The 19,953-nt window shown below is 41.7% G+C and overlaps 2 protein-coding genes across 2 annotated transcripts; both read left to right on the top strand.

Moving 5' to 3' along the window:
- The first annotated feature begins 3,702 nt into the window (after positions 1-3,702).
- LOC133108193 (extracellular calcium-sensing receptor-like) lies at positions 3,703-13,285 on the top strand. Its single transcript, XM_061217641.1, has 6 exons — positions 3,703-3,842; positions 4,030-4,321; positions 4,580-5,401; positions 6,164-6,391; positions 6,936-7,059; positions 12,393-13,285. The coding sequence occupies exons 2-6, from the start codon at positions 4,055-4,057 to the stop codon at positions 13,283-13,285; spliced, it is 2,334 nt and encodes a 777-aa protein (XP_061073625.1). The 5' UTR covers positions 3,703-3,842; positions 4,030-4,054.
- A 700-nt stretch (positions 13,286-13,985) lies between these two features.
- Positions 13,986-19,456, top strand: LOC133107519 (extracellular calcium-sensing receptor-like). Its single transcript, XM_061216507.1, has 6 exons — positions 13,986-14,203; positions 14,429-14,720; positions 14,979-15,815; positions 16,570-16,797; positions 17,344-17,467; positions 18,564-19,456. The coding sequence occupies exons 1-6, from the start codon at positions 13,986-13,988 to the stop codon at positions 19,454-19,456; spliced, it is 2,592 nt and encodes an 863-aa protein (XP_061072491.1).
- Positions 19,457-19,953: the final 497 nt, after the last annotated feature.

The following is a 19,953-nucleotide window of genomic DNA, read 5'->3' as shown; positions in this document are numbered from 1 at the left end:
GGGTCAATACATCTACCTTTGTTATCTGACTCCATTTAAGTATACTATAGAAATTTGGGTTTGAAACATACGCGAACCTCGGGAGTGATTACACTCGACTCGACAAAACACTGCCATGATAGTTGCGTGCCCAGGTCGGCGTGCATTAAATGGGCTCCTTAGAGTTAACTTGACAGGAACCAGCGTCGTAACGCCCATAGGTTCCCTTCGCACCAAATTACACGAGCCATGCACCACCAATCCTTTTATGGGACAAACTTTACGGTCTCTCAGCTTAGAACTACCACGAATAATACAAAGCCACTGATCAGTCAGTCTCTGGTCTATATCATTCCCCTGAGTATTCAGTTGTAATTTAGGCTGAAAAGGTACAAGATGAATTAGAGACATGGAGATCACGCAAGTTACAAACAAAATAGTTTATTCACAGGCAGGTAGGTTATTAGCTTTAGAATTCTAATAGTCAATTACAGAATACACAAATTAAGAATAAAGATAGAGTAAATCATCATACCTAGCCTGCGTTGGCTACACACAAACAAAGAGTAGAACATGCAGAGTGTGGGAAGCCGATTACAATCTTCCTGATACATACATACACACGATATGTTGTGTGGGAAGTCGAATGCAATCTTCCGTTGCTACACATACATAGAACGTGCTGTGTGGGAAGTCGAATGCGATCTTCCGTTGCTACACATACATAGGACGTGCTGCGTGGGAAGTCGAATGCGATCTTCCTGATACTTACATATACGTACAATATGCTGTGTGGGAAGTCGAATGCGATCTTCCCAGATTGGTCTGTCTCTTGCTTTTAAGCCAAATCATACGTTTGGAACCAGGCGGCAGTGCCATAAATCAACCTGGAGGGGTGGTCAAATCTGGAATTTAGACCCCCACCCTTGGGGGTTGTTAAGTAGGGAAAATGAGATGATTACCAAGAGAGGACATGCAGGTTTTCCCTTGAGTTACTGAAACTATGGTTTATTATTTCATTGGTATGAAATGTATCTCATCCGATTCCTTGATTTTACCGGATCACATCCATATGAAACAGATTACCCTTATGTTTTATTATGTTGCAGTTGTCATGAAACTTCCCTCCTGATTATCCATTTTACATGCACTCCCTGTTACCATTACATAAGACTTAATGCAATAATATAAGGATCACATGGACAATGTTTTCAAGGTTTTACCGGGTCTATTTACTATCTTAATAGCAGTTTTGAATATTGAATCTAGGAGAGCAGTCACCGGTGTAATAACAGCAGTGCCCAAATGGGGGCACTGTGAGTGTCCTGAGCCTTTCCCAAAGGGTTACATGCGCCTTCTCTTCCCATGACCCATGTGACCTCTCAACTAAAACACAGCCACAGTCCATCTTCCCCTTATCTCCTTCGGCGCCGATGGCCCGAACCACCCCAAAGGTAGTCCAAACAGTCCAGTCCAAAAGGTTACAAGACATCATTTGGTCGATGCTCTTATCCAGAGTGATGTACAGTTGATTAGACTAAGCAGGAGGCAATCCTCCCCTGGAGCAATGCAGGGTTAAGGGCCTTTCTCAAGGGCCCTATGGCTGTGCGGATCTTATTGTGGCTATACCGGGATTAGACTTTGCGTGTCCCAGTCATTTACCTTAACCACTATGCAACAGGCCGCCCCATCATATCTATGAATGATGTAGTTGGGAGTTTTCATCATAACTGCATTATGCTGTGAATATGTATTTGTACCTCTCATGGTAACATACCTTTTGGAGAAACCTCATTTGGGTGAATGAAAGGAAAGGAGACAAAACCCCAGATTGCTTGGTTTCTTCACCTTATCTCCAAAATCCAGGCCTTAGTTCTTGACCCTAAAAATGGGTCACCCATCTGTAATTTACAGCCAACCCCCACCAGGCAGTGGTCAGGGGGCTAAAACAAATGACTTTTGCCAAGTTTCCCCTTGGCTCCTGGATGGTTATGATATCAAAGGTAGACTGTTACAAAAACTAGACCATTACACCAGTTGCACTGAACCAGTCAGAATAACACCAAACATTCCTATATTCTGACCTGGGATTATCATGGAACATCTTTATGCCATCTCCAGTATTCCTGTGCTTAAAACCTGTCAGGAATGTGAGAGAAGGGGGGCTCCCCAAGAACCCTTCTCTAGCTCTCCCCCACAGGCATGTGTGCCAAAAGGTGGGGGCTAACAATATATGCTCCGGGAGGGGGAAGTCAGCAAGCTGACCAGCGTATGAGACCAAATGTTACTTATTACTGGCTTACAATGTGTGTCTATGTCTGACGCCTCTGATTGTTCTGTCTGTGTCGGTCCACTCTCCCTTCACTTCCATCAAGGAGGCTTCATCCTAATGCTGTTTTTTTCATTACAGTTGCAATTTTTTTTCATTGGAATGAAAATTTAAAAATTTTAAATAAAGGTGACCCCCCTTGTGGTGCTAGAACAAATTGTCAAATTAAAATAAACACGATTATTTATTGAATCTGTGTTATGTGTTTGTACATTCATGTGTGACATATTAATAATGAAAAAAATTATTGCCTATGTGACAGGTAATTACTGTATATGCGAGAGTAACATTTGTGTTAAGATGTAGAAAAGTGTGTATGAGAAGTAAATTATATTTAAGAGTGAAGGTCAATTAGTGCATATGAGCTTGATTTTGGTGTGTGAGGTAAAACTGTATGTGAGAGGTGAAATAGTATATGAGAGACAGTCTTGTATATGTGACTTGTGTATGAATGACTTGAACGTATATGAGAGCAAGGCTTGTGTAGGTGAGAGGTCAAATTGCATATATGAGAGGTAAATATGAATTATGCCAAACATGACCCCACTGATGGCAACATTTATTGCGTCTACATTCTTAAGGAGACATTGAGACACACACACAAACACAAACACATGTCTTGCTTTCAGCTATCAACCATTTCTCAAAACACCTATTTAATTACTTAATTTAGAATTTACAGCACCTATTATTGCATGTTATTTAGGACATTTAAATGAAACTCAACTGAATAGTTCATGTGTCTGCAAGACTTAATTTCCTGTGTTTTTATCGCATCACTATTCCAGCAACTGGACTACACCATCCTGTCTGTGTCTCAAACAATTTCTGTAAAAGAGCAATAATCTGAGAGCAATAGATAAGTTATGGGGCTGCTGTGGAAAAGAAAACAACCAGTAGTCAGAGCACGAGAGAGAGAGAGAGAGAGAGAGAGAGAGAGAGAGAGAGAGAGAGAGAGAGAGAGAGAGAGAGAGAGAGAGAGAGAGAGAGAGAGAGAGAGAGAGAGAGAGAGAGAGAGAGAGAGAGAGAGAGAGAGAGAGAGAGAGAGAGAGAGAGAGAGAAATCTGTACTGGGCTCCAGGGTCTTCTGAAATAATTACCTCCAGATAAATTAAAAAAAACAATGTGGTTAAGTTCTTTCCCTTTGGGTCGAGGCCCCAACCGTTAACTTGGCTCCACCTGGATTTACACAATTACTGCACTTACACTACAAGAAGCTTTGTTTTTTGTTTTTTTGCAGTACAGGGACTGAGCCCTACATAAGGAAGACTCAGACCCCTCTCCCCCATCTCTCTGGCCCTCCTACCTTTGCAGGAGATGGGTGTTCGTACCTGGTTATGGCTGTGGGTGTCATTGGTCGCTGTGGCCTCGTGTGGGAGTACAGGGTCCTCCTGCAGGCTTCTGGAGACTCTGATCTCTCAGAGTCTGTATAAAGAGGGTGATGTGGTCATTGGAGGACTGTTCCCTATTCATATACAGCCACCTGAGCCCAACCTGGACTTCACACAACGAGCAGCACCTTTGCAGTGTCAGAGGTGAGTGCATACCTCTTAATTCGTGAATATCTTCCTGTGTCAAGTGTGTCTGTTTCTGCAAATATCTGTCTGAATATACCTCTGAATACGTCATATACAGTGTTGTATGCTTGTATGTCTGAAAGATATTCACAGATTATCAACACACATTTATTTGTAAATAAAAACCAGCTTCTCTCTCTCTCAGGTTTCTATTTTTAACATATCGTTGGATGCAGACCATGATTTTTGCAGTGGAAGAGATAAACAGAAACCCCCAGCTGCTGCCCAATCTCACCCTGGGTTATGCCCTGGCTGACACCTGTCTCACAGAGGGCACAACTTTAGCTGCTGCGCTGGGACTTGTAACCGGGAAGCACCCAGTCATTACGGCCTCCAAATACGGCTGTACTCCTGAGGTGCCTGTTATTGTCGGTGATGCGCGCTCCACAGGATCTATCATGATCGCTCGCACACTGGGAGTCTTCAGCATCCCCATGGTGAGAAATGGAACACCACAGCAGCAAATCAGTGATCATTAAAGAAAGCCATTATGAGTCCTATCCCTCCTAATCCCCAAATGTGGCCAGGAAGAGTGATTACGAATGCATTTTCAAATATGCCTCTCCTGTGTGTTATTGTTTGTTTCATTGCATGATGATGTGTTTGTTTTCTCTTTGAAGTTTCTGGAGATTAACTAGATGTGTCAGAAGCAGCATTAAGATGACAGCCTGTTCTGTAATTTGTGTGATCCCCAGGTGAGCTACCGTGCTACGTGTGCGTGCCTCGCAGACCGCCAAAAGTACCCCACCTTCTTCCGCACTGTGCCCAGTGATGCCTTTCAAGCCCGTGCCATGGCTCGCATGCTGCGCCTCTTTGGCTGGACCTGGGTGGGTGTGATAGTGGGAGATGATGACTATGGCAAGTTTGGGATCCAGCTTCTGCTGGAGGAGCTGCAGAACTCTGAGGTGTGTGTGGCCTTTTCTGCGGTCATCCCCAAGGTCAACCTGGAGAGGAGCATTCCACGCATCGTGGAGACGCTCAGACATTCCGCAGCCAAAGTCATCGTCACTTTTGCCATTTCCACAGACATGCAAGTCCTGTTGAGGGAGGTGGTGAAACAGAACATCACCGACAGGCAGTGGATCGCCACAGAAGCCTGGATTACCTCTAGCCTTGTCTCCTCACCTCAAAATGTTCCCTCGCTGATTGGCACATTAGGCTTTGCCATGCGCAATGGAAATATTCAAGGTCTCAGGTCTTTTCTCACCAGTTTAATGCCTACGGATTTGACCTCTGACCCCTTTGTTCAGGAATTCTGGGAGATGATGTTTGATTGCTCTTTGAAGAATGATTCTGCAATGCCGCTGTCAGCCAGGTCTCAATGCACAGGGTCTGAGAGCTTGGACAATGTGGAGAGCATTTATACTGACGTCTCCCAGCTGAGCACCACTTACAATGTGTACAAGGCTGTGTATGCCATCGCACATGCCATTCACAACATGCTGTCCTGCCAACCAGGAGCTGGCCCCTTTGAAAATGGAGAGTGCCCAGATGTCACCAGCATCCAGTCCTGGCAGGTAAGAACAAGCACCGAAACACAGACTGTTAGCATCAATAACACACTAGATGAACAGAAAAAGAATGTGAATTCATAGCTTATGAACAAATTATTCATTAAAAGGGTATTTAGTCTTTTGTAAGTCATTTTTTAAAATGATTCATATGTTTATAAGTAGCTGCAATAATTTATGAAGAGTATATAAGTAAGTATGTATGACTCTTAGATGCAACAATTGCAATACATTAATTGTAATGTATTTGTAATGTACTTCCAAATGGTGTGTGTTTTTTTTTTTATCAATAACATGCTTGCCATAATTACATTTTGAGCACTTTGTGTGTATGACTTTGTTATTAATCTTCCTTATTTAAAAGCATATTTTTCATAATGCCTCATTAATTCTCAATGAAATATTTAAAAGTTTAAAATGATCTGAACTGATATTTAATGCTCTTATTCAACACTAATGACTGATTAAAAACAGTCTGAGCTATTAACGTGTCTATTATTGGTTTTCCATTAATAGACATCATAAGTATTATCATTACAAGTATTGTAAATAAGCTTTATTTCTACATGCAATATGATATTTAATGTATTTCATTATTATTTCAAAGGTATTGCCAAGAATTTATTTATTGAACATTCAGATTAGTGTTCAGCTTTCTCCACAGATTTGAGTGTTCAGTATTACAGCGTATTCAATTTTCATTTTTCAATTTTCATTTTTAATTTTGTTAAACATTGGTGAAAATCTCGATCTTCGCTGTCCTGGAAGATTCTCCACTACCTTTACACTGTCAACTTCACCACTCCTATGGGAGAAGCTACATACTTTGATGAGAATGGTGATCCACCGGCAGCTTATGACATCATTAACTGGCAAATAGGAGCACAGGAGACACTGGAGTTTGTCAAGGTGGGACAATTTGACACTGCGGATGGATCTCACAGCGATTTTAACATTGATGTGAAAAGACTCGTCTGGGGCGGGGGCCAGAATGAGGTAAAGCATTTACATTAAAGCCAACAGAGCTACTATATGTTGCAGTCTAGCGCCCACTGTGTGATGGCACCCATAAAGACCGCACTCTCTGAATCATTTCAGAGCGAAGCCCTTGAGCTACTGTTTCAACATAAAGGCCAGCTCATTCATTATACTGGTGTTCATGGGGAGCAATCAGTTTTGAATTTGAATTGAAGTAAAGACCAAATAAATCACACATACATTTCCTTGGTTATATGATCACTCAGCAGCCATTATTAATTATTTGCACCATCACAGTGTGTACAGGACACAGGGTGCTGACGTTGTGTAACATTACAAATAATACAATTTCAGACAATTTTCACAGCATTGGTGAGATGTGAATACATATGATGGTTTAAGTAAATGGTACACTGAAGTATAATACTGAGCATGTTGAAGTAATTTTCAGTATGTGGGAATAAATGCGCATGATGAACCTTGTTGTGATGTTTAGGGTCTCAGATGTTTCTGAGTAGACAGCATGAAGGTTGAGTGAGTCTGTTCTGCTGGATGGATACAGGTCCCTGTGTCCGTCTGCAGCATGCCCTGTCCCCCAGGCACTCGGAAGGCTGTGCAGAAAGGAAAGCCCATCTGCTGCTTTGACTGCTTACCATGTGCAGCAGGAGAGATCAGCAACACCACTGGTATGATTAACTATTCTTTCTTTAAATGTAGTGATGAACAAGACCGGCACAATGCAAAGAAGATACTGAGAAGCTTTAGGCCATTCACGCAAGCCCTCTAGTGGCCATGGTGCCAGCACCCTGAGACTGCCGAACAGTGATATTCAGTGCTCCTCCAACCAAACTATGAGAGAGAACAATTTAACTATTTGTTTCAGTTTCATTAGGAAGAAAGCACAAATAGTAATAAAATACAGGGGTTTTACATGCCTCCATTGTCGCATAGTTCGGCCACACCCTGCCCAGTATCATCTGCAACATGTATGACAGAATAGATTCAATAAACGAGGTGGGGTGTGGCTCTCTATGTAAAAGAAAATCTTAAATTTCCAGAAATTGTCCAGGTCATGCCTAGTGAGTATATTTGGATTAGGTTCATAGGGGAACATGAGAAGGGTCTAAATATACTTGTGTGTTACCGACCACCAGCATCAGACAGTAGTGTATACTTCATAAATCATATCTATATAAACAGTGGTTGCCCTGACCGATGATACTAAACCATTTCAAAATCTGCATTTTACAATATTCCACTTGCGTTCTGAATAAACTCCGCTAATTTTGCCATAATAGCTTAACTATTAATGACTAATATAATTTAAATGTTTGACCATTTAAAAAGAATAGAGAACCGTAAGTAGTTTAAGACTTACCTATCAAATACATAATTGTCCTTACACGTAAATGTGACATCGGCAAGAGTTTAAATGAAGTAGCCAACAAGCCTTGAACCCATTGAACCACATTCTTTTCAGCCTTTTCCAGACCGAGTCAAAAATGAAATAGTTGAAGTCACGGTAATTTTTCTGGAAGCACTGCGATGGCTGATTTTGCAAAACCTTCAGCTACCATTTGGCTTGTGCCATTGCAAGTGCATTTTTTAATGTTTGTTTTAAACCAACTAGTTAGCTAAAGTGCAAAAAGAGAAAAGATGAAAGAGATGCATGCGCTTTACTTTCTATAACTTGCTACCCAAGACCATGTAAATATTATGATAATAACAACACATGGCATTTCCACAGGGTCAGTCTATGTGTATGTGTGTGTGTGTGTGTGTGTGTGTGGGGCAGCAATTATTTCCACAGAGTCAGTCGCAGTTGCTGTAGCTTCAGAAATCAGCACCTTTTAATACAACAAAGTTATCCTCAAAATATCTGCTTGTTAGGAAAGCAAGATGACGACTGATATAAAGACCACTTTATACTGATATGCTACATACACCAATCAGCTGCAAACATTAAACCCACTTGCTTAAACCAGTTTTTTCATGATTAAAAATACTTTAAACTGTATAAACTTGTCTATAAACACTTAATATTTCATTATATGATATTATTATCTGCTTATATAAGTACACATAAGTGAATTGCATTCAAAAGTTAAATTCATGAATGAAAATGGTAATCTTGTAAGCTCATTTGGCCGGGGGGTGCATTGTTTTTTTATTTAAATATGTTGGTACGTAGTGGTGTTCATGATCATGTCTAAACAGGTGCTCTTGGACATGTAGAATCTTTAAAAAATAAAGACCACCCGCCATATTTAAAAATGCATCCATCTAATCCTACATCAGTTTCACCCTCCTTCCCTCCATTGGAATTACATGGCAGTACATGTGGTGTAACTTATGTAGGGTTGCGTGAGCATATTACGTTTCTTCATTCCAGCTTGCTGTAGCAACATTGCCTGAAGTTAAAAAACAAGGATAAAAACAAGACAGTAAGACTTATTTTCATTGTGATCGAGGGTCTGTTGTTTTTTCATTTACAAACAGTTATATATATATGTTAGCTAGCTACGTAACCAACCAAACAGATTTTGGCTAGAGTTTACTGCTACAAACTAGTTAACATTACAGCATGATCAAAGACAGTTACTCGCTAGCTCTGCCTATATTGCTAGCTATGATAGCTATCCATGAAATTAATGTAGTGGTGGGCAGTGAAAGATAATGAACAGAGAAGATGTCATGCCTCATGCCAGGATGTGCTAGCTATTGCATTAAGGCAATGTTGTTTTGTAAGCATGGCGATGACAACTAGTCTGCTGTTGTTGGTTTAATGTATATGCTTTACAGGACTTAATAACATAGCTAGCTAGCTAGAAGTTGCCATTATAGCTAAATTGTCCTAAGTAATGTTACATAGCTAGCTAGCTAAAGCAATTAGCTAGTAATGTTAATGTTACTTTACCACCAAGCCCATATAGACTAGCTAGATAAGCATAGAAGCATAGAGCTAGCTAGCTATCCCAACAAAACACACCAATAGACATTCAATGGCGAGAATAGCTACATAGCTAACCAGAGATGCTGTTTTTTGTGGTGTAAAGGATGTTACCCATTTATCCAAGGTCAGACATAATGTTCCTTAGATATTTTGCGAAATCAGATCCAAGACCAGCAGGGCAACAAAAGCCTTAAATATAGATAGATAGATAGATAGCTAGGGAAGTAAAAAAAAAAAAAGATTTTTTATTAATTTTTTTATTTAAGTTGACTTAGCTTAATTATAGCTTTGTACAGTTGTATCGCTAGCTACTAGTAACGAACAAGATAGTTAGCTATGAAAAGCTAATGTTAGCTGAACTAACTGCCATCTTCAAAGCAGTCAGAAATAGCCTGTCATGACAATGTCCCATTAGCCAGAAAGTGCATACTCCTTTACTCCACTACCACCCACCTTCACTCTGTGCTCCGTTAATATATATATGCTATCTATAAAACTCAGCATTAATGATCAGTAATCTGAGTAATCAGCAATATTTTGGCATAGGCTACATTTCACTAATGTACAGAAATGTTTCTAAATTAGCATTTGTGAGATGCAACCAACAATAGCCAAGAACATAAAACTGTAACAGTACACGGTGTTGAGATCGGACACATTGGGATTCTGGGGTTAGCTTATGGAGCTGGTCCAACTGGTCAACCAGCTGTTTCAAAACCTAGCTCAAGGTGTCTTTTTCAGAAGGAGCTGATATTGGCTTGCGAAGATGGACAGGGATGTAATGTCAATGATACGGACCAGGTCTCGTTTGATTGTAGCCTATCGAGAGAGCAAAGTATGCCTTTGAACTACACACAAGCTAAATGACACAAAAAACACTGCCTGCTATTCACACTCCTGGACATTACATTACATTACGTGGCATTTAGCAGACGCTCTTATCCAGAGCGACGTACAACAAAGTGCAAATCAAACACAAGAACAAGTGCAAAAGTGGACCTGAGAGGACAGTACAGTTCCGAGTCCTAGTGTAAACAAACAGAAATTCAGAACCCTTGAAGAGTACAATCAACTTTCAAACTAGCATACCACAGTTGGCAGCTAGAATACAACAATACAATAGGCAATAAAAACAACAATACCTATACAAGTAACAATAGCTATACATAAGTGTCATTACGGTCTAAGGCTTATCACGGTGATTGAGTTGGGGAGGGAAAGGTGTTGCCTTCTGCCGTTCTGACATCCACCGGGAGGTCATTCCACCACCGTGGGACCAGGACAGACAGCAGTCCTGAGCGTGAAGTGCAGGTGTGGCGAGGGGGAGGCGCCAGACGGCACGAAGTGGCAGAACAGAGGGGTCTTGTTGGTGTATAGGTCTTGATAAGGGATTGAATATTTACAGGGGCTGATCCTTTAACTGCCTGGTATGCGAGCACCAAAGTTTTAAATTTGATGAGAGCCATAACAGGCAGCCAGTGGAGGTTGCTGAGCAGGGGGGTGACATGTGAATGTCTGGGAACATTGAATACCAGATGGGTTGCAGCATTCTGGATGAGTTGTAGGGGTCTGATGGCAGATGCTGGAAGGCCAGCCAGCAGAGAATTGCAATTGTCCAGGCGGGACAGGACCATTGCTTGAACAAGGAGCTGAGTGGAGTAGGTGGTGAGAAAGGGTCGGATTCTCCGGAAGAACATACACGCCCGGGTCACCGTAGCGATGTTCTCGGAGAAGAGGCACCATTTTAACTCCAGATGGCTCTGCCAATGTATAATCCTTATGTTCTGTGAGGCGTGTGGCTCGCAGTTGCGCAATGCCTTACATTATAGAGTCACTGGCTAACAGACAAGCTAACTTTTCACCATTCATTTTCAACGAGGCCTCGTTCTCAAAATATCAATTTTAATAAAAACCGTAGCACAAGAAAACCCGATTTTAGGAAAAGGCACTGGTCCGTTTAAAAGTAGAAAGTGTTCTAATTGGGTGAGAAACTGTAAAACGCTTTAAAAAGTTTGTAGAAGAGTGCAAAGATAACTCTTATGAAAATGCTAATATTTTCACTCATTTTTTTAATGAAAACTACGAGCAAATTTTTGGAATGTTTTTTTGTTACTTCTTGTTTTTAGTCAGCTAACGTGTAACTTCAAGATAAGTCTCGAAGTTACCTGGTTATAATATTAGCCAGCTAACTAACAGTCAGTAAGCAATCTTGGGCTTGAATTTAACATAGGTTGATAATGTTAGAAAGGATCACTTACATGTGATTTAAGTGACGTTTGCAGCGTCACTTACTGTTGCATTCGACACAGGATTCAACTGACCCAAATTAAGTGTGCAGCAGCTCCTCAAGAAAAAACTCTGCAAACAGGTGGCTTAATAATATTGATAAGAAGTCATAAACCTATGCACCTGATAATATTGGAATCAGTTCAAGCAGGTTAGTAGCAAGCTAGTGAACAGTTACACAGCCCAAGGTACTTTCCTTCCCTCAGTGACGACGGGAAGGCGTCTCCAAGACTGCAAAGAGCAGGCCCAACCACGGGTTCAGCTCAGTCAGCCACAGGTGATGTGCACATAGCTTCGCCTTTTTCCAGGCAGTTTTTATTTTATGTATTTTGATCAAATTCAAATCTATCTGCAGCCATGTTATAAAGAAAAGTTCATCTGTTGCTTGGGCCAGTAACACAAGTCTTTAAAGATGCACTCAATAATTCTGTCACCAATAATTGTTTTCAAATGTATAGATATGCTTAGCTATGATATTTCTATCAGGAATAGTAAAGGATATATTATTATGGTTTACATGCTTTCGATATCCTCGCCTATATATACAGGCATGGTGAAATAGTGTGGTCGCTGGTCATTTTGTGATTTACGGTATGTTCTTTGAGTACTTTTATGTGCATTATTTTATTTATGTAACAAACTGTGAAAAAAGCATGTTTCATTGTGCTCAGTGTTTCAGTAAATTTTTCTTCATTTCTAATAAATGTCACTATATGTGATTGTCACAGAGTGAACTGTGAACTGTGTTGGTCTTATAGGTTTGTTTATATCATTTTTAAGGTTCAACAGAGTGCCAGAAGTGCCAAGACCGATTCTGGTCGAATGCTGCTCGAACTGCCTGCGTTGCAAAGGAGGTGGAGTTCCTGTCCTTCCAGGAGACCATGGGGATCGTCCTTGCTGCTATTTCAGTCTCTGGGGTGGTCCTCACAGGCAGTGTCCTCGCCACCTTCTTTTTCCACAGGGACACACCCCTTGTTAGGGCAAATAATTCAGAGCTGAGCTTCCTGCTGCTGCTGTCACTCTCTCTCTGCTTCCTGTGTGCGCTCGCCTTCATCGGTCGCCCCTCCCCCTGGTCCTGTATGGTGCGCCACACGCTGTTTGGGATCAGCTTTGTGCTCTGCATTTCCTGTGTGCTCAGCAGGACAGTGGTGGTGCTGGTGGCCTTCCGCGCCTCAGTCCCTGGCAGCAACATCATGCAGTACTTTGGCCCGGTGCAGCAGAGAGTGGCCATCTTCCTCTGCACCTCCATCCAGGTGCTCATCTGTGTGCTGTGGTTGGTTCTGTCACCTCCTGTCCCATCTGAGATACAAGGGTGGAATCCCAGGATCATCCTTGAGTGTGATGTGGGCTCAATGGCTGGCTTTGCTTGTGTCCTGGGCTACATCGGCCTGCTGGCAGCCATCTGCTTCCTGCTGGCCTTTTTAGCCAGGAAGCTCCCAGACAACTTCAATGAGGCCAAGTTCATAACCTTCAGCATGCTCATCTTCTGCGCCGTCTGGATCACCTTTGTCCCTGCCTACGTCAGCTCCCCAGGGAAATACACAGTAGCCGTGGAGATATTCGCAATCCTGGCCTCAAGTTATGGACTCCTCCTTTGTATCTTTGCTCCTAAGTGTTATATAATCCTACTGAGACCAGACAAGAATACCAAGAAGAAGATGATGGCCAAATAGAAGTCATAAACCTTAGATTACATTAATGTATGTGAGAAAGTGATGACTGTAGATAATATTAATTTTTTATTTATTAAAACATTTGTTTCTAAACAAAAAATAAATAGTGCATAACTACATTACTTTGGCAAGTATAAGTGGTATAAGTGGGATAATATCGTATGAACGAGTCAGTTATTAGGTGCAAAAAAAAAAAGTCAAATTAAAATAAGCACAATTATAAAAAATTTTTTTAATTGTATTTATTTATTTAATTTTAATAATTGCTTATGTGACAGGTAATTACTGTACATGCGAGAGTAACATTTGTGTTAAGAGGTAGAAAAGTCTGAGAATTAAAATTATATTTAAGAGTGAAAGTCAATTAGTGCAGAGAGAGAGAGAGAGAGAGAGAGAGTGTGTGTGTGTGTGTGTGTGTGTGTGTGTGTGTACTGGACTCCAGGGTCTTCTGAAATAATTACCTCCAGATAAAAAAAAAACAAAACAATGTGGTTAAGTTCTTTCCCTTTGGGTCGAGGCCCCAACCATTAACTGGGCTCCACCTGGGTTAACACAATTACTGCACTTACACTACAAGCTTATGTTTTGTTTTTTGTTTTTTTGCAGTACAGGGACTGAGCCCTACATAAGGAAGCCTTTTTTAGTGGGAGAACACAGACCCCTCTCCCCCATCTCTCTGGCCCTCCTCCCTTTGCAGGAGATGGGTGTTCGTACCTGGTTATGGCTGTGGGTGTCATTGGTCGCTGTGGCCTTGTGTGGGAGTACAGGGTCCTCCTGCAGGCTTCTGGAGACTCTGATCTCTCAGAGTCTGTATAAAGAGGGTGATGTGGTCATTGGAGGGCTGTTCCCTATTCATATACAGCCACCTGAGCCCAACCTGGACTTCACACAACGAGCAGCACCTTTGCAGTGTCAGAGGTGAGTGCATACCTCTTAATCTGTAAATATCTTCCTGTGTCAATGTGTATGAATACCCAAGTGTGTCTGTTTCTGCAAATATCTGTCTGAATATACCTCTGAATACGTCATATACAGTGTTGTATGCTTGTATGTCTGAAAGATATTCACAGATTATCAACATTCATTTATTTGTAAATAAACACCAGTTTATATCTGTCTCTCTCTCTCTCTCTCTCTCTCTAGGTTTCAATTTTTAGCATATCGTTGGCTGCAGACCATGATCTTTGCAGTGGAAGAGATAAACAGAAACCCCCAGCTGCTGCCCAATCTCACCCTGGGTTATGCCCTGGCTGACACCTGTCTCACAGAGGGCACAACTTTAGCTGCTGCGCTGGGACTTGTAACCGGGAAGCACCCAGTCATTACGGCCTCCAAATACGGCTGTACTCCTGAGGTGCCTGTTATTGTCGGTGATGCGCTCTCCACAGGATCTATCATGATCGCTCGCACTCTGGGAGTCTTCAGCATCCCCATGGTGAGAAATGGAACACCACAGCAGCAAATCAGTGATCATTAAAGAAAGCCATTATGAGTCCTATCCCTCCTAATCCCCAAATGTGGCCAGGAAGAGTGATTAAGGATGCATTTTCAAATATGCCTCTCCTGTGTTTTATTGTTTGTTTCGTTGCATGATGATGTTTTTTTTTTTTTCTCTTTGAAGTTTTTGGAGATCTGGATGTGTCAGAAGCAGCATTAAGATGACAGCCTATTGTGTAATTTTTGTGATCCCCAGGTGAGCTATGCTGCTACATGTGCGTGCCTCGCAGACCGCCAAAAGTATCCCACCTTCTTCCGCACTGTGCCCAGTGATGCCTTTCAAGCCCGGGCCATGGCACGAATGCTGCGCCTCTTTGGCTGGACCTGGGTGGGTGTGATAGTGGGAGATGATGACTATGGCAAGTTTGGGATCCAGCTGCTGCTGGAGGAGCTGCAGAACTCTGAGGTGTGTGTGGCCTTTTCTGAGGTCATCCCCAAGGTCAACCTGGAGAAGAATATCCTGCATATCTTGGAGACAGTCAGGCATTCTACAGCCAAAGTCATCGTCGCATTTGCCATTTCAACAGACATGCAAGTCCTGTTGAGGGAGGTGGTGAGACAGAACATCACCGACAGACAGTGGATTGCCACAGAGTCCTGGATTACCTCCAGCCTTTTCTCCTCACCTGATTGGCACAGCTTGACACAGGTTCCTCCGCTGATTGGCACATTAGGATTTGCCTTGCGCAACAGATATATTCAAGGTCTCAGGTCTTTTCTCACCAGTTTAATGCCCACGGATTTGACCTCTGACCCCTTTGTTCAGGAATTCTGGGAGATGATGTTTGATTGCTCTTTGAAGAATGATTCCGCAATGCCCCTGTCAGCCAGGTCTCAATGCACAGGGTCTGAGAGCTTGGACAATGTGGAGAGCATTTATACTGACGTCTCCCAGCTGAGCACCACTTACAATGTGTACAAGGCTGTGTATGCCATCGCACATGCCATTCACAACATGCTGTCCTGCCAACCAGGAGCTGGCCCCTTTGAAAATGGAGAGTGCCCAGATGTCACCAGCATCCAGTCCTGGCAGGTAAGAACAAGCACCGAAACACAGACTGTCAGCATCCAATAACACACTTGATGAACAGAAAAATAATGTGTATTCATAGCTTACGAACAAATTACTCATTAAAAGCGTATTTAGTCTTTTGTAAGTCATTTTTTTAAATGATTCATATGTTTATAAGTAGCTGCAATAATTCATGAAGAGTATATAAGTATGACTCTTAGATGCAACAATTTCAATACATTCGTTTTAATGTATTTGTAATGTACTTCCAAATGGTATGTGTTTTTTTAAATCAATAACATGCATGCCATAATTACATTTTGAGCACTTTGTGTGTATGACTTTGTTATTCATCTTCCTAATGCAAAAGCATATTTTTCATAATGCCTCATTAATTCTCAATGAAATATTTAAAAGTTTAAAATGATCTGAACTGATATTTAATGCTCTTATTCAACACTAAAGACTGATTAAAAACAGTCTGAGCTATTAACGTGTCTATTATTGGTTTTCCATTAATAGACATCATAAGTATTATCATAACAAGTATTGTAAATAAGCTTTATTTCTACATGCAATATGATATTTAATGTATTTCATTATTATTTCAAAGGTATTGCCCAGCATTTATTTATTGAACATTCAGATTAGTGTTCAGCTTTCTCCACAGATTTGAGTGTTCAGTATTACAATGTATTCAATTTTCATTTTTCAACACGCTTTGCCAAATTTTGTTAAACATTGGTGAAAATCTCGATCTTCGCTGTCCTGGAAGATTCTCCACTACCTTTACACTGTCAACTTCACCACTCCTATGGGAGAAGCTACATACTTTGATGAGAATGGTGATCCCCCGGCAGCTTATGACATCATTAACTGGCAAATAGGAGCACAGGAGACACTGGAGTTTGTCAAGGTGGGACAGTTTGACACTGTGGATGGATCTCACAGCGATTTTAACATTGATGTGAAAAGACTCGTCTGGGGCGGGGGCCAGAATGAGGTAAAGCATTTACATTAAAGCCAACAGAGCTACTATATGTTGCAGTCTAGCGCCCACTGTGTCATGGCACCCATAAAGACCACACTCTCTGAATAATTTCAGAGTGAAGCCCTTGAGCTGCTGTTTCAACATAAAGGCCAACTCATTCATTACACTGGTGTTTATGGGGAGCAATCAGTTTAGAATTTTGCAAAAAGAAAGAAAAGACCAAATAAATCACACATACATTTCCTTGGTTATATGATCACTCAGCAGCCAATACTAATTATTTGCACCATCACAGTGTGTACAGGACACAGGGTGCTGACATTGTGTAACATTACAAATAATACAATTTCAGACAATTTTCACAGCATTGGTGAGATGTGAATACATATGATGGTTTAAGTAAATGGTACACTGAAGTATAATACTGAGCATGTTGAAGTAATTTTCAGTATGTGGGAATAAATGCGCATGATGACGTGTTGTGATGTTTAGGGTCTAAGATGTTTCTGAGTAGACAGCATGGAGGTTGAGTGAGTCTGTTCTGCTGGATGCATACAGGTGCCTGTGTCCGTCTGCAGCATGCCCTGTCCCCCAGGCACTCGGAAGGCTGTGCAGAAAGGAAAGCCCATCTGCTGCTTTGACTGCTTGCCATGTGCAGCAGGAGAGATCAGCAACAGTACTGGTACGATGAACCATTCTTTCTTTAAATGTAGTGACGAGCAAGACCGGCACAATGCAAAGAAGATACTGAGAAGCTTTAGGCCATTCACGCAAGCCCTCTAGTGGCCATGGTGCCAGCACCCTGAGACTGCCGAACAGTGATATTCAGTGCTCCTCCAACCAAACTATGAGAGAGAACAATTTAACTATTTGTTTCAGTTTCATTAGTAAGCAAAGCACAAATAGTAAAGAAAATACAGGGGTTTTACATGCCTCCATTGTCGCATAGTTCGGCCACACCCTGCCCAGTATCATCTGCAACATGTATGACACAGAATAGATTAAATAAACGAGGTGGGGGTGTGGCTCTCTATGTAAAAGAAAATCTTAATGTGCAAGAAGTTCCATAAATTGTCCAGGTCATGCCTAGTGAGCATATTTGGATTAGGTTCATAGGGGAACATGAGAAGGGTCTAAATATAGGACGGCAATGCAGATAGTCATTCTGATACGAACGGGGAGGCAGGCAGCCAAAAGTGTTCCTTGTAAAATTGTTTCGATTGTACAACCATAAATTCAAGAGGTAATGTTAAAAACATGTTTCAAAGTTTTTCCTGAAATTATGCCCCTGTTGCACAGTGACAGTGATCTAATTAATATGTGTATACTGAATTGAATTGTTTTCGGTTGGCTGTGTTGGAGCATGCTTGTATAGCCTATCATGGGAGTTCTAAAAATAGATTTTCAATCGTTTAAGCGATTCAATTATGCCAGTTAACGGAACCATAGAAATACTGAAAATGCACATCCCGAGTGAATAAGGTCACCAGTATGTCACATAAGCTGTCCCATGCCTGTGAATACTTGTTTGTGACATGGAGCCAATCATGGGTGTGCAGGGAAACTATCTTTGCTGATGCCCTGTCAGCCAGGACTGGGTATCTTTCTGTCTTGCTTTTATATAGTACAAATTAAAAAATATATGAAAAGCATGTTTCATTGTGCTCAGTGTTTCAGTAAATTTTTCTTCATTTCTAATAAATGTCACTATATGTGATTGTCACAGAGTGAACTGTGAACTGTGTTGGTCTTATAGGTTTGTTTATATCATTTTTAAGGTTCAACAGAGTGCCAGAAGTGCCAAGACCGATTCTGGTCGAATGCTGCTCGAACTGCCTGCGTTGCAAAGGAGGTGGAGTTCCTGTCCTTCCAGGAGACCATGGGGATCGTCCTTGCTGCTATTTCAGTCTCTGGGGTGGTCCTCACAGGCAGTGTCCTCGCCACCTTCTTTTTCCACAGGGACACACCCCTTGTTAGGGCAAATAATTCAGAGCTGAGCTTCCTGCTGCTGCTGTCACTCTCTCTCTGCTTCCTGTGTGCGCTCGCCTTCATCGGTCGCCCCTCCCCCTGGTCCTGTATGGTGCGCCACACGCTGTTTGGGATCAGCTTTGTGCTCTGCATTTCCTGTGTGCTCAGCAGGACAGTGGTGGTGCTGGTGGCCTTCCGCGCCTCAGTCCCTGGCAGCAGCATCATGCAGTACTTTGGCCCGGTGCAGCAGAGAGTGGCCATCTTCCTCTGCACCTCCATCCAGGTGCTCATCTGTGTGCTGTGGTTGGTTCTGTCACCTCCTGTCCCATCTGAGATACAGGGGCGGAATCCCAGGATCATCCTTGAGTGTGATGTGGGCTCAATGGCTGGCTTTGCTTGTGTCCTGGGCTACATCGGCCTGCTGGCAGCCATCTGCTTCCTGCTGGCCTTTTTAGCCAGGAAGCTCCCGGACAACTTCAATGAGGCCAAGTTCATCACCTTCAGCATGATCATCTTCTGCGCCGTCTGGATCACCTTTGTCCCTGCCTATGTCAGCTCCCCAGGGAAATACACTGTAGCCGTGGAGATATTCGCAATCCTGGCCTCAAGTTATGGACTCCTCCTTTGTATCTTTGCTCCTAAGTGTTATATAATCCTACTGAGACCAGACAAGAATACCAAGAAGAAGATGATGGCCAAATAGAAGTCCTAAACCTTAGATTACGTATGTGAGAAAGTGTTGACTGTAGATAATATTTATTTTTTATTTGTTAAAACATTTGTTTCTAAACAAAAAATAAATAGTGCATAACTACATTACTTTGGCAAGTATAAGTGGTATAAGTGGGATAATATTGTATGAACGAGTCAGTTATTAGGTGCTAAAAAAAATTGTCAAATTAAAATTAGCACAATTATTTATTGAATCTGTGTTATGTGTTTATACATTCATGTGTGGCACATTAATAATGAAAAAAATAATTGCTTATGTGACAGGTAATTACTGTACATGCGAGAGTAACATTTGTGTTAAGAGGTAGAAAAGTGTGTCTGAGAAGTAAAATTATATTTAAGAGTGAAAGTCAATTAGTGCATATGAGCTTGATTTTGGTGTGTGAGATAAAACTGTATGTGAGAGGTAAAATAGTATATGAGAGACAGTCTTGTATATGTGACTTGTGTATGAATGACTTGAACGTA

This window comes from Conger conger, chromosome 13 (assembly GCF_963514075.1).
Source record: "Conger conger chromosome 13, fConCon1.1, whole genome shotgun sequence".
Taxonomy (NCBI): Eukaryota; Metazoa; Chordata; class Actinopteri; order Anguilliformes; family Congridae; genus Conger; species Conger conger.
This window is presented reverse-complemented; position numbering and strand designations above follow the sequence as displayed.

Bases quoted from the DNA above. Each gene is read 5' to 3' on its own strand.
- LOC133108193 (XM_061217641.1), top strand. From the start codon at position 4,055: ATGCAGACCATGATTTTTGCAGTGGAAGAGATAAACAGAAACCCCCAG. The intron at 6,392-6,935 runs GTAAAGCATTTA...GGATGGATACAG, and splicing joins GGGGCGGGGGCCAGAATGAG to GTCCCTGTGTCCGTCTGCAG. The intron at 7,060-12,392 runs GTATGATTAACT...ATCATTTTTAAG, and splicing joins AGAGATCAGCAACACCACTG to GTTCAACAGAGTGCCAGAAG.
- LOC133107519 (XM_061216507.1), top strand. From the start codon at position 13,986: ATGGGTGTTCGTACCTGGTTATGGCTGTGGGTGTCATTGGTCGCTGTG. The intron at 14,721-14,978 runs GTGAGAAATGGA...TGTGATCCCCAG, and splicing joins GAGTCTTCAGCATCCCCATG to GTGAGCTATGCTGCTACATG. The intron at 16,798-17,343 runs GTAAAGCATTTA...GGATGCATACAG, and splicing joins GGGGCGGGGGCCAGAATGAG to GTGCCTGTGTCCGTCTGCAG.